The sequence below is a fragment of the Pelodiscus sinensis genome, chromosome 1 (assembly GCF_052426305.1).
Source record: "Pelodiscus sinensis isolate ZL-2025 chromosome 1, ASM5242630v1, whole genome shotgun sequence".
In the NCBI taxonomy this organism is placed as follows: domain Eukaryota; kingdom Metazoa; phylum Chordata; order Testudines; family Trionychidae; genus Pelodiscus; species Pelodiscus sinensis.
In genome coordinates this window covers 29,062,817-29,087,119 of record NC_143052.1, presented here as the reverse complement: position 1 = coordinate 29,087,119, position 24,303 = coordinate 29,062,817, and the positions used below count along the sequence as shown (strand labels likewise).

The window sequence follows — 24,303 nt, the reverse complement described above, 5'->3', positions numbered from 1 at the left end:
TAAAAAATAAGAAGGCTAAGGAGGAAGATCCAGGGAACTACAGACTGATCAGCCTCACCTCAGTCCCCAGAAAAATCATGAAGCAGGCCCCCCAAGGAATCCATTTGACACACTCAGAGGAAAGGTGATCAGGAACAGTCAACATAGATTCTCCAAGGACAAGTCATGCCTGACCAACCTGATTGCCTTCTAGGATGAGACAACTAGCTCTGTGGATATGAGGAAAGTGGTGGATGTGATGTACCTTGACTTTCGCAAAACTTCTGATACAATCTCTCATAGTATTCTTGCTGGCAAGTTAAAGAAGTATGGCCTGGATGAATGCACTTTTAGGTGGACAGAAAGATGACTGGATCATCAGGGTTAACTATTAGTGATCAATGGCTCAATGTCTAGTTGGCAGCTGGTATCAAGCAGGAAACCCCAGAGGTTGGGACTGGTGATGGTTTTGTTTAACTACCTCATTAATGATCTGTGTGATGGTTAGTTTATACATCTCATGCTCAACAATCAGGAGAAATGGGGATTAAAATCAGAGTCTACATATTTAGCTCTGAACCAAAGAAAAAGCACAAAAGCAATCCACTCCACGTTATTCGTGCAATACAAGAAAAATGGCATACTTTATTATTTTAACCTCTAACAATAATGTAGTACAAATGATTAGTACAGTTAATCCAATGCACTGCTCACCATAATTTGATACCTACATGGTAAACGTTACTTCATATCATCAACCCTGATACTACAATTGTCTCAATGTAGATGGGCTCCTATGGCTGCAGAATCATTTGTAAGGTTGAAGGCTTAATTTGAAATACAACTTTGCCTCCTGAAAGCTATTTTGCAGTAATCAATTTACCTATATCAGCATAGTTCCTCCACGAAACTGCAGAAATGCCCTGTAGGCCATGATGGATTCGACTAAAATGGCTTCTCTGGAGAGGGAAAGAACAAAAAGTTAAAGTTTCTCTATAAACAAAATAACTGTATAAGAATTAGCAAGTTCTCATAATCTGTTTAATTAGAAAACCCAATACATTACAAAGATTAAAAATAGGTAGCAGTTGTGAACTCCGTGGATAACGCACTGCTATGGTATACAGAAAACTTAGCTCTGCCACTAATCTGTTGTGCTTCCTGTTGTGCTTTCATCTTGTGTATCTCTATTTCCATTCCAATCTTTATTTTGTCAACTTAGATTGTAAGATCTTCAGGGCAGGCAATAGTTTTTACCACATGCATGCATTACATCTAACACAACAGAACCAAAAGTTGCTTCACAGATCAAACCAGCCACGAATTGCAAGGATTAAGAAAACCCCTTATTATCATCTGTTAACTGTATGTTATCTTGTAACATTCTCTGAGCATCAGGTACTGATGGCTGTTGGAGAAGATGTTCAGACTAGATAGGCAACCGATATTGTAATTGCTATAAAACAAAACCTATATAAACACACTAGAATACTTACCCCGCATTGTCTGGATCATGCTGCCTAAGAATGGAGCGGGGAGAGGAGTCCGGCACAGGCTGCCTGCCTGCTTCTCCTGGGGCTGGCCCAGGGGACCGGGGGAAGGAAGGCTGCACCATGGCCAGCAGCTACTCCTGGGGACAGGCCAGAATGGCAGGGGCTGTACTGCCAGCCAGCAGCAGCTCCCCAGAACTGGGGTGCTTGCTGCCCCCCTGTAGTTATTTGTGAATAAAACCGTCTCTGTTCTTACATCTCTACCTTTTCATATGATGAAAACAATCGTATTCCACGCACATCCCATTATCCTGGCACAACCAAACCCTGACCTTGCTTTAATTTATACGAGAAAGCCGCATGCCAAATTTGGTGGCCCTAGCTCTTATCATTTAGGAAGAGTTCTTGAAAAATGGACTCACAGATGAACAGGAGAGCCTTCAAGGAACACAAACAGTAGGCACTGAAATCTCTTGCACAACTCAGAGCATTGGGAAGTGAGGCATAAGAAACAGGCACCAAGAGCCCCTCTGCCCACCTCCATGCACTGGGAGTGGAAGCAGCACACTGTGACATGCTTCAGGATTACCCAAGGCTGTGTAAGGCAACACACCACTACTATCTGTCCTTAGTGTAAATCAGCCTTATCTATGGCTCCTGTGACACAGCTTCCTGAAACTAACTGCCTCTGGGCCCACAAGCACAAGCCTCCAGGTCTACGTAGACCTCACCCTTTCTGTAAAGGCTAGTGCTAGGGACACACCAACATCTCCCCCTCCTGTGTCCCAAGTGCTCCCTGCAGTATCCATCCCATCACTGGACACTCAGGCAAGGTCTACAAGAGGGAACCATGTCGAAATAAGGTACGCAATGCCAGCTACCTGAACGACAGCTGGAGTCAACATACTTTAGTTCAAGTTATTGTGGCAGGGGTGGGGGCACCAGAGGGTGAGGAAGAAACTCTCCCATTGATTCCCATTGGTCCACTCGAGTTGATGGGAGCATGATCAGCAGTCGATTTAGTAGGTGTTTACTAGACCCACTAAATCAAGCCCCAGGAGATCGATCACTGCAGTACCGATCTTCCAGTAAGTGTAGATAAGGCCTCAGTTATTACTGATTAAGCTGTGCCCAAAGAGACAGTGTATACACATCTTGACTGGTACAACACAGGATAAGGTACTATATAACATTACAGCACTAAAGTATATTTATAATGAAAACAATCAAACATAATCCTTTCCTCTTTAATAAAGTAGGTCTGCTCCCAAGAACTGAGTCCTTGATAAAGTTGCTGGTTATCTGGCAAAACCAGGATCCAAGTTTTCATGAATAGCTCCATTCGCCTCCTCAAGGGGTTTCCTCTGTGAATAATCACCGAAATGGCTTCACTTCTCTTTTGTCTCCCAAATCTCATTGTTTCAACTCCAAACTCAGAATTGCCTATCGTCACCTACCCAATATTTGTTCTCCCGTGTGCTGGCCCCAAATCGTCTTCATATCCTCAAATTAACTTGAAAAATGTAGCTGACACTGTGTTTGTTTTACTACGCTTAATCTATATATTGTATGACTTAAAGGCAAATACATCAATTTGACCGGCAAAACCAGTTTTTCCCTCTCCTCTGGGGACTTGTACCTTGACATCAACCATAAGATATATTTTCAGTAGACAGACAATTTTTAAAATGTATTCCATACAATTCATAATGGTATTAAGGACCAACATGATCCTGGCTTTGATTTAATATCTCATGCAACATTCTTTGTAGATAAGGGGGGACATGATAGCGGTTTTCAAATATCTAAAAGGGTGTCACAAGGAGGAAGGAGAAAATTTGTTCCTCTTGGTTTCTGAGGACAGGACAAGGAGTAATGGGCTTAAAGTGCAGCAGGGGAGGTTTAGATTGGACATTAGGAAAAAATTCCTAACTGTCAGGGTGGTCAAATATTGGAATAAATTGCCAAGGGAGGTGGTGGAATCTCCCTCTCTGGAGATATTTAAGAACAGGTTAGACAGACATCTGTCAGGGATGGTGTAGGTGGAGCTTGGTCCTGCCTTGAGGGCGGGGGGCTGGACTCGATGACCTCTTGAGGTCCCTTCCAGTCCTATTATTCTATGATTCTATGATAAATACAGTGATGGTGAAATGTTAGGTGTAATGAGTCTGTCAGTGGGGACAAGCATCATCATTACAGAACCGAGAGCCCTTTGCCAGTTGCACCCAAGGAGCTGTTAGGGTCACACACAAGCACCAAGCAGGCCAGATCAGAGTTACAGGCAGAGCTCCCTGTAAACTGTGCACGCGGGCTGCCGCCCAGGAGAAAGTCAAATGCCGCCCAACTGATTAGCAGCGCCCCACAGCCAGTCGCATGTGTTTGTACTAGGGCTGCACATCTGCACGTGCCTCGGCGCACGAAACAAATGTATTCTGCACAGGGAGGGAAAGGTTAGCGGGAACACTGGTTACAGGGGACGAGGGGCCACACACCAAGACCCCTCCGCTGGTTCAGGGTCGTGGTGACCGGGGAGGGGGTCCAGACACCAAGAGCCCCCTGCCTGGCTCAGGGTCCGTGGGGGCAGGGGACCAGGCACGGAGACCCCCGCTGCCCGGCGCGGAGTGGCGGGAAGGACTCACGGGGACGCGGGCACCACGCAAGCCCCGAGGTCCCTGGCCAGGCCGCATCCCTCCCCCCCCCCAGGAGGGGTCAGTCTGCGCGCCCCGCCCAAGGCGGGGACGGTCGGTGCCCGCTGGCCCGGCCCAAGCCCCAGAGCGGCCCCCCGGCCGTGTCCGTGTCCCAGCGCCGCTCCCCGCCCGCGCGGATACCTGGGCGAGCGCGCAGCAGACCCGGCTCCAGCTCTGCATTTTCCGGCCGCCTCAGGTTTAACCCCCGTCCGAGCGCCTCAGGCCTGGCAGCCGCGCCTCCAAGGTCTCCGCGGACTCGCGCAGGCGCACTAGGCCCGCGAGCGGACAACGACGCTGTCACCGAGCGGCGTCGCCTGAGCCCCGCGCAAGGGCACAACACTGCCCCCTGGCGGAGGAGGTCTGCAGGCGCAGCGGGTTGGCAGGGCTAGCCATAGTGGGCGTGGCTATGCAGATATGTCTGAACGCTCCGAGGCCTAGCAATAGGCCCTGCCTGGAGGGGGCTGCTGCAGCTCAGCTGAGTGTCTCCTTCCATGCAGCAGGCTGTACAAGAGTAATAGAGATGTAGCCCTGTTAGTCTAGTCTAGCTGAAACAAAAAACAGGACAATGTAGCACTTTAAAGACTAACAAGATGGTTTATTAGGTGATGAGCTTGCGGGGGGCCAGACCCACTTCCTCAGATCAAATTGTGGAAGAAAATAGGCATAATAGGTATATATGGTCATGCCTATTTTCTTCCACAGTTTGATCTGAGGAAGTGGGTCTGGTCCATGAAAGCTCATCACCTAATAAACTGTAAACTAACTGTACAGGAGAGTTGCAATACAGCTTCCTACAGCCACTATCTTGCCATAGATTTCAGAGCCCTCCAGGAGCAAAGGTTAAAATCTCTCTGTGGTATTTTGAAGTGAGTGAACATTGGTGGGGGAAATACATTTTCTTTAAAACCAGATCTACAGGGCCAAGGAGACTAGGGCTTTGCATAGTTCTTGTAGGTAGGATGGCAGGTGCCACAAATATAATGTTAAAGGAGCTGCATCATTCCTTCCAAGATGGCACCTTCTGTGCAGAGCACATTCACGCCTTCTGCACACTATGTCAGTCACTATCACGTTACTGTCATCCCATCCTCTGCGCTCTACAGGGGGCTGGAATCTATGCACTGGACAAGGGCAAAGATTGGGTGAATTGGAGACAGGAGCAGGGTGAGCTGATGGAGGCACATTATTCTCTTTCTTGCCTCAGAGACATTTCATTGGGCTGTTGTGATGTCTTAGGGATCGCCTACATATTCAAGTTACACAGCAACAAAACATTGTCACAATTTCAGGTTTTACATTTCTATACTAGATAAATCCCTTTTCTAATACCAGTTACCTTTTGCCTTTGAACAGTTCCCCAGCGTACGCCCTAGTCATGGGGGGAGGGTAGATCTAGCATTCACAGATAGCCTCCCACCATTGAAACTGTCTCTTGAGTTCTGGATAAAACTTCAGTTTCAAGCCTTCTTTTTAAAGGGCCTTTTTCTTCTTCCCCCTCATCACCTTCCTTTCATGGCATAGTGATTCATGATTATTCAAAGTGGAGAGCCTGAGATGTTTCAATTTCCTGCTAAGTTGCGCAGTTGCGCAGCTTCCCATTAAGCATCATGCAGGGGCTCAGGGCCATAACGGGAAAAGGTGCCTCTCCCCCAGCCTTAAACAGCTGTGCCATGGGCAGCTCTTTCTTGGGACTGGCAGGGAGAGGCACTGCTCCACTCTCTGGAGCTGCTCTGTGCTGGGGGCTCTTCTCACCAAGCTGGGGCAGCTCTGTGCTGGGGCCAACAGGGATGTGTCCAACACAGCCGGTCTGGCTCCTAAGCAGAGGGGGTGGAAGGGAACATCATGTGCTCACTCTAGGACCTGGACCTGCTGTACTGGCCAATTCCCCGCAGGCCACTTCCAGGATGCAGCACGGTACCCCAGGACATGCATACACGTAGCAGTCTGCCGTAGCGCAGCTGACCAAGAGCTGCCCAAGTAAGCCCGAGTCAGCCTGATTCATTCTCTGTCCCCACTTCTTCTCCTCCATCCCAGAGCAGCTGAACAGCTGAGAACAGCTACGGTAATTTATGGCATTCAAGCTCTGGGAGGTAGGGGGAGGAGTGGGGATGAAGAGCAAATCAGGTGATTCATTGTGCTCTGAAAGTGCTGGGAGGGAGGAGGAGAAATAGGAAGTGCAGGCTCCAGTGCCCCAGTGAGTGAAAGATACGTGTGGGAGGGGGGCAGACAGAGGGTCCACAGACAGGTGGAACCCCAGTGGGCCTCATGGAGCCTGCAGGCCACAGGTTGCCCACCGCTGGCCAAGAGGAATCCTTGGTTGGGAAGCGCCATGGCTGGTGTTTGCCCTGCGAAGAAGGAGGTACCCTAGAGCAGTGGTTTTCAAACTACGGGTCACAACCCAGTAGTAGGTCATAAAATGTCAGACACTGGGTCTCATTGCTAGGATTGCCAGGTATCTGGTTTTGAACCGGACAGTCCAGTATTTGAGCTTTCTGTTCGGGAAACAAATTGAGAAAATAGAAATGAGAAAATAGAAATGTCCGGTATTTTCTAAATATGATGTAATGTAGATTGTGATGTAATGTCAAGTGTGTCCAGTATTTTTGTTGAAACTATCTGGCAACCCTACTTGTTGCTGCAGTGGGATCAAGAGACGAATGGGGGTCCTAACTCAGACTATCTGCCTGTCCTGGCACTGCAGACTGTGCTGTGCCCTAGAAGCAGCTGGCAGCAGGCCTGGCTCCTAGGTGGGAGGGGGGCACACAGGGCTCCACACACGGCTCCTGCCTTGAGCACTAGCTCTGCACTCCCATTGGCTGGGAACAGGGCCGGCCTTAGGCCAATTCGACCGATTCAGTCAAATCGGGCCCCGCACCTAAGGGGGCCCTGCGCCCCTGAACCTGGAAGTGCCAGCCGGCGTTACAATTCAGAGCCGGGGGGGGGGGGGGGGGGGGGGGGGCCTGCTGCACCAATATGTGGAGCTGGGTCTCTCCCCCGGCTCTGCCTGGAGCGGGCCCCGGACCCCCCGCGCGTTCTCCCACCTTGCCCCCAGAGCGTCCCCCTCAGCCCCGGACCGTCCCTGCCATGCGCGGCTCTCCCTCGCCACCTGCTGTTGCCATGTGCGGCATTGTAGGTGTGCGGGGCCCAGGCGTGACGTCACGTCATGCCCAGGATTTTAAAAGTCCTCGGAAACACATTGCGTGGCTGCCTCCAGGTTTGGACTCTGGGGCCTGAGCACAGACTCCAGCCCCACAACATGGAAGGCAGAAGGTAGGGAAGGGGCTTGTTCAGCGGGGGAAGGGAAGGGGAAGGTGCTTGTGGGGAGGGGAAGGGGAAGGAGCTTGTGGGGGGGGGGGGGAAGAAAGGGGAAGGCACCAAGAGACAAATGGCAGGGGGCCAAATTCAGACAATGAGGAAAAGAGCAGGAGAGGAGGTGTCAGTGGGAGGGGGGACAGGGTGATGCTGGGAGAGGAGAGGGGAAGGGCATTGGGGGCTAGAGGAGAAGGGGGAGGTGCTGGAAGAAGGCTTGAAAGAAGGGGTGGGCATGAGAAAGGTGGGGATGGAGCAAGTCATGTGTGAGGGTACAGAGGGGCAGGAGGGTAATGGGGCAGAGAGCGGTGAGGGGGTAGGCATCAGGGAAAAAGAGGGCAAAGGGGACAGGGGCAGTAAGGGAAAGGGGAGGCACCAGGAGGGTGCAGGGCTAAGGGAAGGTGCAGGTGCCAGAGGATTCTGGGGAGAAGCAGAAGGGTAGACACCTGCAGGGGAGGGACCAGCACCAGAGGAGAGAGGCAGGACAGGTGTGTAGATGGAGGTGTTGGAAGAGGGGATGAGGAGGCGTAGCTCACTTGATCATAGTGGGGTTACTGGAGGATTGGGCACAGGGGGGAATGAAGGGCTGGTGGAGGGGGGCAGGTTGCAGGAGGGCTGAGGGCAGTGAGAAGGGCAGGAGTCAGGACAGCAGAGGAGGGTGAGGAGTTTGGGGGCAGCAGGCACCAGGGGAGATGATGGAGCAAGGAGAGGAGACATGGCAGCAGAGAGAAAAGGTAAAGGTTTAAAAATATTTATTAATAACTTAGTATGCTGCCCATGGCCAGTTTGTTTGTGCCTCGCGGTGCAGTTTGGGTTTATGTGGGGATCAACACGTGGCTGGCGAGTGGGAGCCAAAACAAAAAAGTAATCAGTGTAATGATCTTCTGCTGATATGCGTTTTAGTAGTTAAATTCTTGGACTGTCATTGCTCATTAAAAGTGCTGTCACGTGGTAGAAATCGGGTAAATATTGAATTTTATTAATATCAGCAGAACTGACTTAAATGGGGTCTGTGTGTTGTATAGTCTTGCCTTAATCTTTGTATTCATGCCTGTTAGTGTGAGAAAAGCTATTTGTATATATTTGCTTGCATATGCAACCACACTTAAGTTGAGGCCCTCAGCATGTTCTGTAAGTATCAGTGTGGTCCCTGGGGCTTCCAAAGTTGAGTTGCCCTAGCTCATCCCTGACAGGTGTCTGTCTAACCTGGTCTTAAATATCTCCAGTGATGGAGATTCCACAATCTCACTAGGCAATTTATTCCAGTGTTTAACCACCCTGAGAGGCAGGAAGTTTTTCCTAATGTCCAACCTAAACCTCCCTTGCTGCAATTTAAGCCCATTGCTTCTCATCGTAACCTCATAGGCCAAGCAGAACAATTTTTCTTCCTCTTCCTTATGATACTCTTTTAGATACTTGAAAGTTGCTCTCATGTCCCTTTTCGGTCTTCTCTTTTCCAAGATAAACAAGGCCAATTTCTTCAGCCTTGCCTCATATTTCATGTTCTCTAGACCTTTCATCATTTGTGTTGATCTTCTCTGGACTTCAGTTTCTCCATGTTTCCTGAAATGTGGCGCCTACTCCTCCCAGAACTGGACATGATACTCCAGCTGGGACCTAATGTAGATGGCTCATTCCCTGCATAGGGGATGTGAGACTGGGTGAGTTAATTTCCAATCCTCCTGTTTATTCTTTTCCTAAGCCAGGAAGGCACGGTAGTTCTGTTGGGGGCTCTGCAGGAAAGCAGCCCACACTGCACCCTGCCCGAAACCTTGTGCAGGTGTTAAACAGCTGTCTAGCCCACACCAGAGGTGACTGCATTTCAGCATGCCTGAAGCAACACAGTACCAGCAATGGACAGGAGAATGGCTCCCAGGAATGGCTTGCTCATGACTGCTTCAGTCCCATTGGATGGGCCTCAGCATCTTTGCTTCCCCTCCCCTGCTTTGCAATGGGGCTGTAGACTCTGGGGGGAGAGGGGTGGAGGCAGGCAGAGGTGTCTCCCTGTAGCAGATGTAGACACATCTCTGTACTAATCATTCTCTCGTTGAAGTTTTTAGCTTTGTATTGAGTCCTTTTACATGGAAACTTTGTATTACGTCTTGGTAGAATAGTCCCTAGGACAAGTGAGGCAGAGATTGTCCCTGTGGGGTGAATGAGGTGGGAATGGATAAGGCGGAAGGTGAACACCTCTGGGCAGTTGCAAAGGTTGGAGAGGGGATGGAAGCCAGATCCAAGATAATGAGCCCTGGGAAGTGGGCCCATTGAAAGGAGACTGGACCTGTGGATGCCTTAGGGGTCAGCAGCAAGGGCCTGCTTTGGGAAGCCCCCTCTTTGGAGGTGAATGTGGCAGCATTGAGACACCACCCAGAAGCAGACACTAACTGCAGATTCATGGGACAGCTCTCATAGATCTTGCACATGCATAAGATGATAGATCTGCAGGAGGCGGGGCCATGGTGTAGTGAGAGGGCTGGTGGGGTCAGTTGCCCCTGGGAGAAAAATAATATAAAATTTAGTTTAAAATAGACGTCACACATTTTTAAAAGGAATACCGTATCTCCTGCCTTTTGTCTATTTTTGTCTCTTTAGGCCCCAGTTAAAATTTTCAAAAGTACTTGAGTGACTAAAGTCACTTTTGAAAATTGGACTTGGAAATCTAAGCTCAGATTTTCAAAGGTAATTGTCGAATTGGGCCCCGCACTTCCTAAAGCCGGCCCTGGCTGGGAACCGTCTGCTGGCTGCTTCTGGGGGTAGCATGGTCTCTGGTGCCAGGAGAGGCAAAGAGCTTGCTTAGCACCCTCACAGCACCACTGACTGGGAGCCACTCGAAGTAAGTGCCTACCCTATCCCTGATTCCCCCCAAAACCAGAGCCCCCTCCTACACCTCAAAGCTCTCATCTTCAGCCTCATCCCAGAGCCTACACTCTAGTCAAATTATGTTGGGTTGCAGGCATCAACAATTTTCTTTAACTGGGTCATGAGAAAAAAAAGTTTGAAAAACACTGCCCTAGAGGCTGCAGTAGCTCCTGGGGTGCACAGATGTTCAGAGAACCCCATATATTCCCCTAGGGAACCTGGAGATATGCCAGATTGTGGGAAAGCCCCTTCTCCATCATCTGTGGGGAGGCTATTCACCATGTTAACAGACTGTTGAGGGGAATTTCCATGAAAGAACCCTCAAAGAGATTTTCTCCCCCAAAGCCTTCCCTGTAGGTTTTTCCACATGAAAAGAGTATTCCCACCCACTGTAATTGGTACTGTCTCTGCAAAGAGTGCAGTGATTGAAATATGCAGCAAATGTATTAGACACAAAATACTGATAATCAAACACAAAAACAAACACAAGAGCTAAATCTTTATAAATCAGTCATATCATAACTGTTGGATATGATATTATGGCCAATAGAGTTGAGAGTCCCAAAGAAAGTTAATGCCTCATTCTTATTCATTATTTAAATGTTACTCTAACATATTTTACACTTACAATGACCATGCATTTCCTCAGAACAGACCTTCCTGGCTCTCTTGGCCAAATTTCAAAATACACTTGGGTGATATGGTTTGTTCTCATTGGCATCATATAGTCTGAACCTACTGGTAGGGTTTACCAGCATTGGGTCTGGTAAAAATGTTCTCTAACAGGTTTACAGCCATGAGTCATTGTCACCAGATCATAAAGATCTCATTCCCAGCACAATTATTTCAGGACTAGTGCAATAATTATCCATTGTAATATGAGTGGTTTAAATTCTATTGCTTTTAAACCTGACTTTAAGAGCTGTTCTTTATTCAACGTTTTCCGGCTCCTATCCCTCCTATCACCACCAATAAAATTAGAGCTGCCTGGCATAATTTCACTTTCATACCTCTGGCAGCTACCTTTTTTAAAATGTGATTTTTTTTTTAGTGTTTATTCTAATGGTCTGGGAGACTAATGATCTGGGAGAATTAAACCGTTTAGATAATGGCAGGACAAAGAAAGCAGGGCAGCAGCAGTGCAGACTTCTCCACCTGCCCTACCAATGTGATTCAGATTTAGAGCTTGGGGAAGAATGATAATGCAGCTATAAACTTTAGCCAATAGAGGGCAATCTAATTACATGCAACAGTCTGTAGTACATCTGACGATGTTCCTGAGGAACACAAGCACACACCGAAACTATGCTGCAGGAATGCATTGATTACACAGTCTATCACACTACAGAAACTGTTCCAGTGGGTCTGACAAGCACACCAATAAGAAGAATCGGTACAAAGGTTGAAATCCATCCTTTTGCCACTCCACTGTGCTCAAGTTATGAGGTATGTATGTGATATGGTATCATCAAATAAAATTCTCTTCCATTGCTGACTTGAGTCACATTCTTCGCATTGCATAAGCCACCAAAATATTCTAATCTAAGGTATTGATTTGGATAAAGAGAGCTATAGAATTTGCTATGCTGCATCGATTCTTGCTTCCCCTAGTCCAATGGTCATAGTTTTTTACCATATTGTGATGCCATGTTACAAAAGGACAAAGTTTCCAGGCCCTGGCTCCTGCTGTATAGCCATGAAAAAAGTGAGAGTGGTTTCAAACCCTTGGACTCATTCTTGGCTTCTAAATGCAGTATGGCATTCTGCTTCAGGCAGCACCTTTATCTGAAACTTTAGAGGGAGGCACCGGTTTGATTTATCATCTTGAATCTGTAAGTGGAAGGGAGGAAGACTCTCTACTTCCAGTGATTCAGTCCTTCCCACCTAGGAATATATTAAACGTTACCAACCAGTTTGTAATCATAACAGGGATTAGCGTGGCATGCCAGAATATCATTCACTGTAGCCAACACACTAGCTACTAGCCACATGTGACTTTTTGGCCAGCTGAGTGTGGCTAGTTTGCTAGTTCAAAACTGGTTGGATACCATGGGCTTATAGCGTATCATTAATTTAATAATAATTATTTGCAGTAGAGATGTGGAAGTGTAACCATGTACACGGTTAACTGATGAGCCTGGGTTCATTGGTTAATGTGAACAGTTACATGCAGGCTCCCGGTACATGAGGGGAACCAGTTTAAAAGGTGGCTCCCTGCTCACAACAGCTCCCAGGGAGCCCCCTGCTCTGCCACCATGTTATCACCTCTGATACAGAGGCAGCAGTGTGGAGGTGGAGGGCAAGCGGGAGCCAATACATGCCGGGAGCTGGCTTAAAAGCCAGCTATCTGTGCACACCAGCTTACATGTAACCTCTGAAATTAATGATTACTTAGTTAAATGCATTTTAAGATCCCTAGTTTGCAGAGTTCTTGTAGCCAAGTTGGTCTTTGGCTATGAGACGAGGTGGGTGAGGTCATATCATTTATTGGACCAACTTCGGCTGGTGAAAGAGACATGCTTTTGGGCTTCACAGAGCTCTTTATTCTCCCTCAGAGCCTTAACAAGTCCTGAGAACTGGTGTCCTGTTACCTAGGCAAGGTGTTACAGAGTGGGATAGGTCTGTATCAAATTATGAACTCCATTTTATATTGTATGTTTGCAACCCTTCTCACAAGTGGAGCCAGCAGCAACCAGGGCCAGGTTCAATATCTAGGGATTCTTCTCCATCCATACAACACAAAACTGGCTTGAGCCCCCACCCAGTTACCTGGGAAATTCACACGCCACCCCTGGGTACCTCCAGGAGGCAATGCTTCCCCACTCACAAGCAGAGTCTGAGTGTAGAAAAGTGACTTTTAATAAAAGGGAGGGGAGTAACTTGGCATTAATTTGGGAAAACACCACAGACAGAGTTCATAAACATAAACTGTGAGTAACACTCCAACCCCAAGTAGGTTAGGTAGTGTCCTTTTCCTCTCAGGTTTTTAAGTCCAGCAATGTAAATGTCCCCTTCACATGCCCAATCTTTCTCTGAACCCCACAGTCACTGACATTGGTCAGGGCAGACCAGAGTTCTGAGGAGAATCCACAGAGTTCACCTCCCATCTTGAGTGGGGGGATGTAAAGAAGCATCTTACTCACTGCGCTGACCACTCACCTTCCACCTGCTCACTGTTCTCTATGTGGGGTTGGAGTGTTACTCGCAGTTTATGTTTATGAACTCTGTCTGCATGGCAGTGGGAAGCCCCAGCCACTAGCTGCACGGAGCAGGGAGAGCACCCTTCCTGCTTCTTATGGGACATGGACTCAGCTGAGAGGATGCATCCAATCTTGGCACAACTGCTGGGCCTGCTCACAGAAACACCTTAAGGCCCTTCTCCTCCATGGTGCACCAAGATAATAAGCAGAAGGAACAGAGTCTCACACGCATGCCCAGTCCCGGGTCCAAATCTGGCATGATGCAAGCAGGCTCAGCCAAGCAGGATCCAAGTGTGAATAGGCTTAGTGTGGGGAGATCCAGGTATGGGGTGAGAGGATTATTTGTGCATCGACCTGGGTGTGGAGGGATCAGGTGCACAGGGGATCTGGATGCACAGGGCCTCATTGGGAAATTCCAGGTTCAGGGGGAATGAACCGCTGCAGAGGAGTCCAGGTGAAGGTGGTTGGGCTCAGCAAAGGTGGTCAGAGGAATGGGGCTTAGTGGGGAGGCTGAGTGCTGGGGGTTCTGGATTCAGTGGGTGAGGCTTGATGGAATGTGGGATTGAGTGCAAGAACTCAGTGGGGGAGTTCTAAGTGCAGGGGGCTGACGCTTTAGTGGAGGGGTCTGGATATGGGGAGGTCCGAATGCATGGGGGTTGGGTGGACTGAGAAGCTGCTTCCTGTACAGTGACCCCTCCCCCTGTGGCTGAGGAGCGATGGGTGCAGAAAGCAGTGGAAGAGGTGCAGAGCGTCCTACAGGTGGGGAGGTTTTGGGTCTTGTCTGACTCAACCCTGGCTGCTCCTTGCAGAAAAAGAGCAAGTCCTGTTCTTCTCAGCTGAGTCTAGTGCAGAGTAGAAGCCATTGGCCAGGGCATCCCCAGCTCCATCCTATCCCTAAAGTGATTTACCTTTCTGCCAGCCTAGTTGTGTATGCGTGTACATCAAAGTTTGTCTCCTGCTGATGTAAGCGACACTTCATAGTAACACAATACAACAGCTCCCTGAGTGATCCAGAGTCACCAAGGTTGGTGCAGTGCCAGTGTAGACACTATTAGGTGTGTCGACCCTAACAGTCCTCCAGCAGTTGACCCATGAGATTCCCTTTGGGTGCATTTATTCTGACTCCACATTCAAATTATAGGCACTTTAGCGCAGTGGCTTTCTGCCTTTCCAAACTACTGCACCCCTTTGAGATCTTGAAGATCAAATGGGAAGACAGCCACACTAACATTAGTGTTCTGGAAGAGGCAAAGACCACCAGTGTCAAGGCAATGATCATCCATAAGCAACTTCGCTGGACTGGTCATGTTGTTTTACTGGTAGACCACCGCCTCCCAAAACAGGTCCTGTTTTCTCAGCTGAAAGAAGGATACCGTAATGTGGGAGGACAATGGAAACATTATAAGGACTTGCTAAAGGGTAACTTAAAGAAGTCTAACATTGACATTAATGCTTGTGGGACACACACCCAGGATCGCTCAGAATGGAGAGAAGTCCTACGCAATGGCTCCCTGCATTTTGAATTTTCCTATCGACAAGCTGAGGCGGAGAAGAAGTACTGGAAGAAGGGGAGACTGGCTTCTAGCCATGGTCAACAGCCTCCTGCTGCACCTGGAAACATCTGTCCTTCCTGTAATAGAACTTGTGGTTCCAGGATCGGCCTTATCAGCCACCTGATGGTCCAAACTCCCATGAATCAAGTGATCACCCATCAACATCACTCCTTTCAAGGGCCTGATTTGTCCCTGCATACGCCCATCTTTTACCTCATTTAAAAATTACTTGCTTACAAAATCAAACATAAAAATACAAAAGTCTCATAGCATGCTATTATTGAAAAAGTGCTCACTTTCTGATTTGTATCATATAATTAAAAATTAAATCAATTGGAATATAAGTACTGTACTAACATATCAGGGTACAGTATATAGAACAGTTTAAACAAGTAATTGTACACAATTTTAATTTGTACTAGCTTTACTACTAGTGCTTTTTATGTAGGCTGTTGTAAAAATAGGAAAATATCTAGATGAGCTGATGTACCCTTGAAAGTCCTGGTCCCTAATGTAATACCTTAGCTGACTCCAAGTTCCTGCTACAGAATGGCCTCTTATATTATGTTCTGGGTGGAGGGACAAGTTAGGCAGGAGGTATTGAAACCATGGCACAATTTGCTGGTTGTGGCCTCTTCAGGACCTGTAATTGGTCTCGAAGAGCTTCTGGTGGCCAGTCCTATGAGTTTACCTCTAGAATTACATAAGGTCATAGAATCATAGAATCATAGAACTGGAAGAGACCTCAGAAGGTCATCAAGTCCAGCCCCCTGCTCCAGGCAGGACTAATTCCAACTAAATCAACCCAGCCAGGGCTTTGTCAAACCAGGACTTAAACACCTCTAGGGATGGAGACTCCACTACTTCCCTAGGTAACCCATTCCAGTGCTTCACCACCCTCCTAGTGAAATAGTTTTTCCTAATATCCAACCTGGACCTCTCCCACCACAACTTGAGACCATTGCTCCTTGTTCTACCATCTGTCACTACTGAGAACAGCCTCTCTCCATCCTCTTTGGAACCTCCCTTCAGGAAGTTGAAGGCTGCTATCAAATCCCCCCTCACTCTTCGTTTCTGCAGACTAAACAGACCCAAGTCCCTCAGCCTCTCCTCATAAGTCATATGCTCCAGCCCCCTAATCATTTTGGTTGCCCTCCGCTGGACCCTCTCCAATGCGTCCACATCCTTTTTGTAGTGGGGGGCCCAGAACTGGACACAATACTCCAGATGCGGCCTCACCAAAGCCGAATAAAGGGGAATGATGACATCTCTGGATCTGCTGGCAATGCTCCTCTTAATGCAACCTAATATGCCATTAGCCTTCTTGGCTACAAGGGCACACTGTTCACTCATATCTAGCTTCTCATCCACTGTAACCCCCAGGTCCTTTTCTGCAGAACTACTACTTAACCGGTTGGTCCCCAGCTTGTAACTATGCTTGGGATTCTTCCATCCCAAGTGCAGGACTCTACACTTGTCCTTGTTGAACCTCATCAGATTTCTTGTGGCCCAATCCTCCAATTTGTCTAAGTCACTCTGGACCCTATCTCTGCCCTTAAGCGTATCTACCTCTCCCCCCAGCTTAGTGTCATCCGCAAACTTGCTGAGGGTGCAATCCATCCCCTCATCCAGATCATTAATAAAGATATTGAACAAAACCGGTCCTAGAACCGAACCTTGGGGCACTCCGCTAGAAACCGACCGCCATCCTGACATCGAGCCATTGATCACTACCCACTGGGCCCGGCCTTCTAGCCATCTTTCTATCCATCTTATCGTCCATTTATCCAATCCACAATCCCTTATCTTGCTGGCAAGAATATTGTGGGAGACTGTATCAAAAGCCTTGGTAAAGTCAAGGTATATAACATCCACTGACTTCCCCATGTCCACAGAGCCAGTTACCTCATCATAGAAACTGATCAGATTGGTCAGGCACGACTTGCCCTTTGTGAATCCATGCTGACTATTCCTAATCACTTTCCTCTCATCCAAGTGCCTCAATATGGATTCCTTAAGGATCCCTTCCATGATTTTTCCAGGAACCGAGATAAGACTGACTGGCCTATAGTTCCCTGGATCGTCCTTCTTCCCTTTTTTGAAGATGGGCACTACATTTGCCTTTTTCCAGTCATCCGGGATTTCTCCCAATCTCCACGACTTTTCAAAGATAATAGCCAAAGGCTCCACAATGACATTTGCCAACTCCCTCAGTACCCTCGGATGCACTAAGTCCGGACCCATGGATTTATGTACGTTTAGCTTTTCTAAATAGTTCCTAACCTGTTCTTTACCCACCACGGGCCATCCATCTTCATCCCATCTTGCGTCACTTGGCACAGAAGTCCAGGAGCCGACCTTGTCCGTGAATACAGAGGCAAAGAAAGCACTGAGTACTTCAGCTTTCCCCACATCATCTGTCACTAGGTTACCTCCTTCATCCAATAGGGGTCGCACACCCTCTCTGATCACCTTCTTGTTAACATGCCTGTAGAAACCTTTCTTGTTATCCTTCACATCCTTAACCAGTCACAATTCCATTTGCGCTTTCGCCTTCCTGATAACCCCCCGGCATTCTCGAGCTATACCTTTAAACTCCTCCCTGGTCATTTGTCCAAGTTTCCACTTTTTGTAAGCTTCCTTTTTGTGCTTAAGTTCACCAAGGATTTCCCCTGTAAGCCAGTCCGGTCCCCTACCATGTTTCCCTCTCTTACTACGCGTCGGGATGGTTTCTTTCTGAGCCTTCAACAAGGCTTCTTTAAAATACTGCCAGCTGTCCTGGACTCCTTTCCCCTTCATGTTAACATCCCAGGGGATTCTGCCCATCAGATCTCGGAGGGAGTCAAAATCTGCTTTTTTGAAGTCCAAGGTGTGTATTTTACTACTCTCTTTTCTTCCTTTGGTCAGGATCCTGAAATCTACCATCTCATGATCACTGCTTCCCAGGTTGTTACCCACCTCCACTTCCCCTATTAGTTCCTCCCTGTTTGTGAGCAGAAGGTCAAGCTGCGCACAGCCCCTGGTCGGATCCTTCAGCACCTGTGTCAAGAAGTTATCCCCAACATTCTCCAAAAACTTCCTGGATTGCCTGTGTACTGCCGTATCTGAGTCCTGTATCTGCTTCTTCTTCACCTGGAAAACTCCCTCTCAAAACTCCCTGTTAGCAATCACCTGTTCTGCAAACTCTGCATTGGAAGGAAGAACCACGCAAGCATGAAGGGACAAAATCAGAAAAGCTAAGGCACAAAATAAGATACACCTAGCAAGGAACACAGAAAGCAATAATAAGAGATTCTTTAAATACATTCAGAGCAAGAGAAAGGCAAATGAAAGTGTAGGTCCTCTACTTAAAAGGGAAGAAGAGTGAATATAGTAGAACCTCAAAGTTACAAACACCCCAGGAATGAAGGTTATTTTTAACTCTCAAGTGTTTTCAACTGAAGAAAATGTTATGGTTGTTCTTTCCAAAGTTAACAACTGAACATTGACTTAATACAGCTTTGAAACTCTACTGTGCAGAAGAAAAATGCTGTTTTCCTTTTTCTTAAAGTAAAACAGAACTGAAAAGCAGTGCTGAACTAAAAGACTCCACAAATAACATGGTGCTTAGTGTTTTCTTAATAATGGTGTCTATGGCTACGTCTAGACTACACCCCTCTGTCGGCAGAGGGTTGTAAATTAGACGTTTCGAAAGTGCAAATGAAGCGGGGATTTAAATATCCCAGTCTTCATTTGCATAATCATGTCAAACAGGCGCCATTTCAAAAGTGAAACTGCGGTTTAGACGTGGTTCTTTCAACAATAGGGCGCTTTTTCGAAAGATCCTGTACTCCTCAAAAATGGTCATTGCTCACAACACCCCTCGATGTACCAGGAACAGCATGGCAAACATCAGTGGTTCTCAACGAGAGACTTGTGGCCCCCAAAGGGGCTGCAAGCAAGTTTCAGGGAGTCTGCCAAGCAGGATCAGGATTAGACTTGCTGGGATCCAGGGCACAAACCCAAAGACCCACTGCATAAGGCTGAAGTCCAGAACCCTGAGCACTGACAACTGGAGCTGAAGCCAAATCCTGAGCAATGTAACTTTGCAGGGACTCTTGGGGCTCCAGGCAATTGCCCTGCTTGCTCCCCCTAATGATTATTGTGACATAGGTGGACCATGGAGTTTTTAATCGCATGTTGGAGTATCCTCAAAAAAGGCTGAGAACCCCTAGTGTACATTTTATTACTCCTACCACTCCATGTCAGACACAGGGGCTGTGTCTACATTGGCATCCCTTTCCGGAAAAGGGATGCTAATGAGACACTTCGGAATTGCAAATCTGCAGGGAATTTAAATATCCCTCGCGGCATTTGCATTTACATGGCTGCCGCTTTTTTCCGGCTCGGGGTTTTTGCCGGAGAAAAGCGCCAGTGTAGACGCGATTTTCCGGAAAATAAGCCCTTTTCCAGAAGATCCCTTATTCCTACTTGAAAGTTGAAAGTAGGAATAAGGGATCTTCCGGAAAAGGGCTTATTTTCCGGAAAATCGCGTCTACACTGGCGCTTTTCTCCGGCAAAAACCCCGAGCCGGAAAAAAGCGGCAGCCATGTAAATGCAAATGCCGTGGGGGATATTTAAATCCCCCACGGATTTGCAATTCCGAAGTGTCTCATTAGCATCCTTGTTGGCAGCCTGTGGTGCGGTTTGGGTTTACACTCAACATGCAGCCTGTGGGTGGGATCCTTTGAACATGGCATGCACTTCTCCACGATGGCAAGGTGTCTCCCAGGTGGGGTAAGCATTGAAAGATGCAAGTGGATGGGCTGGCTGGAACAGACGGGTACAAGATGTTGGCGTTTCTAGCCCCCAACGAGGAGGTACCAGGGCATTGTGTGAAGTGTTGGCTGCTTAGCTTTGTAGACAGAGCCTGAGAGATGCTGACTGGTTCACATTGGCCACATTTGGGTCTGGCACTGCAGCTTAAGGCTTAGTCTTTATATTCATGACTGTCAGTGTGAAAGAAGTTTTTTGCATATATTTGCAAGTATATGCAACTACACTTAAGTTGCAGCCTTCAGCATGTGCTGTGAGTATCATTGTGGCCCCCAGAGCTTCCAAAGTTGAGTCGCCCTGTCCTATAGCATCCTAGGAGGTTTCAGACACATGGACATTACTATTTATTTCCATTTTGTGCTTGCCATGCCATTAAAAGCATGAAAGTTTTCTAACCTTGTGTGTTTGTTTGCAGCTTAATGCAGTTGCCTGTTTCTTTGCACACAATAAAGTTCTACCTCTGGAAACTGAGAATATCTTTTATTAGTGAGAGAGAGGCACAGATCCACCCATATTTAATCTCAGTAAGTACACATGAAAGACACTATTTCATAGGAGCAACAGACAGTGCTACTGTGGCTGGTTGTTAACATGTTTTTATTAAGGCCTCTATCAGCCACATAGCTCCACCTTCGGCTCTTCTAATAGCCTGTGTGTCAGACTATTCAAAGTCAGCTGATAATCAGTCCACCTGGCTCTCTGATGGGAACTTTCTCTCTTTCACCTCACAGATCTCTGCAGGACACAAGTAGCTATAACCCTCGGCACATTTTTTTCTTGATAAAATCCAATCTGGTGAGTAAACACCACCAGTACCCCTTCAGTCTTCCAAAAGCACATTCAACAGTCATTTTGCCTCTGCTGAGCTGCTAGTTGAATCTTTTCTGGGTGTTGCCAGTGTTTGGCTTCATGACCCAGGGAAGTTACAGGTAGGATTGGTCCCCCAGGATCACTACTGGCATTTCAGTATTACCATCAACAACCTGCAAGTTGAGAAAGAATGTCACTGCTTTTTTAATGATCCTGTGTTCTTAAAGGTGTGAGCATTGTGCATCTTCCGTGACACGCCCACACTGAGAGCAGTGAAGCATTCTTAGTGATGCACTAACTAGCATTTGCATCATGGAAAAGGAGCCCTCCCCATTGATGTGCTCAGTGGCAAGATTCCAGACTCGGAATCTAAGTGCCATCTAGTGCCCCAACTCAGCATCCAATGTGCACGAGCTCAAGCAATGTACAAACTTTGGCAGCTGCACACGGAAGTAACTAGCATTGACCAAGCTTTATAACATAGGCATGGCCAAAGTAGAAGATTTCCATGTACTTACCAAGCAATTATAATGTAATAAATCAATCAGGATCAAATTTCAGTAGACTTACTCCAGAATTAAACCTCTTTAACTAGAGGCAGATCAGGCTTTGTAAGGGAACAGTAATGCTTACAGTGCAAGAGCCTATACCTCTAACTAGGCAAGCCACAAAGCACCTCCGAAAGGATTTTAATTGCCCTTAATTCTCATTGACTTCAATAGAAGTTGACACTCAACACTTTATAGGATCAAGCCTACCTAAGTACCTATGGCCTTATGGCATTCATAAGCAGGAGCGGTCCAAGGTCGGCTGCGGCAGCTGGCACCCCAGGCAGAATGCGTGATTGGCGCCCCCGCCTGCACGGCCATCAATGGTATGACATCATCATCGGGCACCCTGGGCACCCTGTGCCGTCATCGGGCACCCCAGGCACCCCATTGAAGGCAGCGCCCTAGGCGACCGCCGAGTTTGCCTATGCTCATGGGCCGCCCCTGCTCATAGGGTATACATCTAAGGTATTTATGTAGCATAACAGTGACTCCGGAAGGCATTAACAAATGTACTAAGGCTATTTTATAAGATATCCAGGAAGATTTATAACAAACACTTTACTAAGCTTAGGATATCAACAAAATATCTTTCTACATGTAATAAGCCCTTAAAGGGACAAAGAAAGAGAAGGAAGGAACAATGGTTAAAACAAATGAAAATAATGAGATTAGCATTATATAGTGAAAAAATATGGTAAGTTTTACTACTTCCAGAAAATCTGAGGTAGGACAAGAGGGAGGGATGGGAAGTACTGGAGGGGAAATGTACGGAGGGTGAGCAGGGATGCATGTGAGAGTAAGAATGGTTGGCCCTGAGGAAGAGGGATGATCTTCCAGAAGATATAAGGCAGAAAATGAGGGTATGTCTACACTACAGCGTTAAGTCGAACTAACTTATTTCGAATTAGTTAATTTGAAATAAGCTAATTCGAAATAACGCATCTAGACCCAAAAACTGATTCGAATTAGCATTTTGCTCTTTCAAAATAGCGCGTCCACACTGATTAGACACTGAGTCACATTTAAGGGCAGCTGAAACCGGTTCCAGCAGGGTATCAGGTCAGTAGTTGCTTTGTGTGGCTGCTGTCTGAAGCTATCTGAGGCTTGTGCTTAAAGGGACCCCCCTGGACAGCTGGTTCTCAACTTTTTTGCTTGCTTGCCTACCTCACCAAGGGTATGTCTACACTACCACCCTAGTTCGAACTAGCGGGGTAATGTAGTCAACCGGAGTTGCCAATGAAGCCCAGGATTTGAATTTCCTGGGCTTCATTTGCATGTTGCCGGGCGCTGCCATTTTTAAATGTCCACTAGTTCGGACTCCGTGCCCCGCGGCTACACGCGGCACGAACTAGGTAGTTCGGACTAGGCTTCCTATTCCGAACTTCCTATTCCGAACTACCTCGTAGGAAGCCTAGTCCGAACTACCTAGTTCGTGCCGTGTGTAGCCGCGGGGCATGGAGTCTGAACTAGTGGACATTTAAAAATGGTGGCGCCCGGCAACATGCAAATGAAGCCCAGGAAATTCAAATCCCGGGCTTCATTTGCAACTCCGGTTGCCTACATTACCAGCCTAGTTCGAACTAGGGTGGTAGTGTAGACATACCCATGGGGACAGAAATGTGTTTTTCTCTCTGCCTGCCTGTGTCAGTGCTTCCCACTGGGGCCGCCGCCGCAGTTGGCACCACAGAGCCAGAGCTCGCCCTGGGCGTTCTGCTCCAGTTTTTGGACTTGCTGCTGCAAGCCTGCCAGCAATGGCTGGAGGCTGCCTGGCACCATCTGGTGCACATCAGCCCCCTGCCCCTCCCCCTGGCCTGGAAGGGGAGGAAGAGAAGGGAAAGCTCAGGGCTCAGGTTCCTGCTGGCTCTCCCATCTCGCAGCACTGTGGGTGCGGAGGCATCGGGGGGAGAGTGGGTATGGAGGGTGGGGCAGGAGGGACGGGGGTGCAGAGGAAGCAGGAGGGGGCGCAGGGATGGGAGAAGGAGCGAGAGCTGGAGTGGCCGCAGGGGCTGGAGCAGGAAGAGGAAGGAACTTGTCCACCAGGGTCTGGAGGTGACCTCTGAGGGCACAGCCCTGCTCCTCCAGCACTTCTAAGCTCTGCTATTGCAGCCGCAGGTCCTCCCGGACCCAGTGGTCCTGGGTGTGGAGCTGCTGCTCCAGTAGCCGCAGGTGACGTCGCTGGTACTCCTCCTGGTTGCGGGTCCGCCTGCTGGCTCAGGTGCGGGTGACTGTTGCAGGCGGGGTGGTGCACCCTGCAGTCCCAGGTGCTGTGGCTGTGGTGAAACAAGAGCAGTGGTCAGTTCTCCCTGGGGACACAGTGGGTGAAACCCAGCCCCGCTCTGCAAGGCAAGGTTGGCATGTGGGGAATGGTCCCAGGCCCCTGCATGACACCCAGCTGCTGCTCCATGCTGGGCAAGGCCCAGGCTCCCGGTCCCTGGGCTCCCCCTCCACCCTTCCCCCCCCCCATACACATATGGGGAGCATGATGGCACTCACATGTGGAACCCTCCCCGGCCTCAGATGACACAGCAGATGGGCTCTGTGGGATGCCTCACGGATCCTGGGTCCTGGGCAGGCTCCCTGCAGGGTCCAGGCTCTTGGCGTCCTCCTCCTCCTCCATGTCAGGGACGGGGCCCTCTGCCCCGGGGTCGATCACCATTCAGGGGGCATGGACTGCGTGAGCCCCCAGGATGTGGTCCAGGGCCTCATAATGAGGGCAGGCCTCCAGGTCGGCCCTTGGCTGGGAGGCCCTGGAGTAGGCCTGCCGCAAGTCCTTTATTTTGCAGCGGATCTGCTCCTGGGTCTGCATGTGGCCTCTGCTGGCCAGGCTGGCAACCATGCAGCTGTAGACGGCCGGGTTCCTGTGCCTAGTGCAGAGATCATGGACGATGGAGGTGTCCCCCCAAACCTCGATGAAGTCCACAATCTCCGCACTAAACCAGGCGGGCACCTGCCTTTTGTGACCCTGGGCAGTCTCCTGGGAGCCTCCAGCCTGGTCCTGGGAAGAGTTGGAGGGCTGTGTGGCAGTGGGTAGCTGGCTTATCTCATGCCAG

The 24,303-nt window shown here is 48.4% G+C and overlaps 1 protein-coding gene across 3 annotated transcripts in view; it reads right to left on the bottom strand.

The window, feature by feature from the left end:
• Positions 1-4,456, bottom strand: part of DLD (dihydrolipoamide dehydrogenase) — a 32,958-nt gene extending 28,502 nt beyond the window's left edge. For all 3 annotated transcript variants that reach the window (XR_012903470.2, XM_075927283.2, XM_075927294.2), the window contains exons 1-2: positions 4,298-4,456; positions 863-938 (exon numbers count right to left, since the gene is read on the bottom strand). Coding sequence is in view for 2 of the 3 variants with exons in the window: in XM_075927283.2 (XP_075783398.2) it covers positions 863-938; positions 4,298-4,336 (115 nt within the window). In the remaining variant the exon portion in view is untranslated. The remainder of the gene's footprint in view (positions 1-862; positions 939-4,297) is intronic.
• Between the last annotated feature and the right edge of the window lie 19,847 nt (positions 4,457-24,303).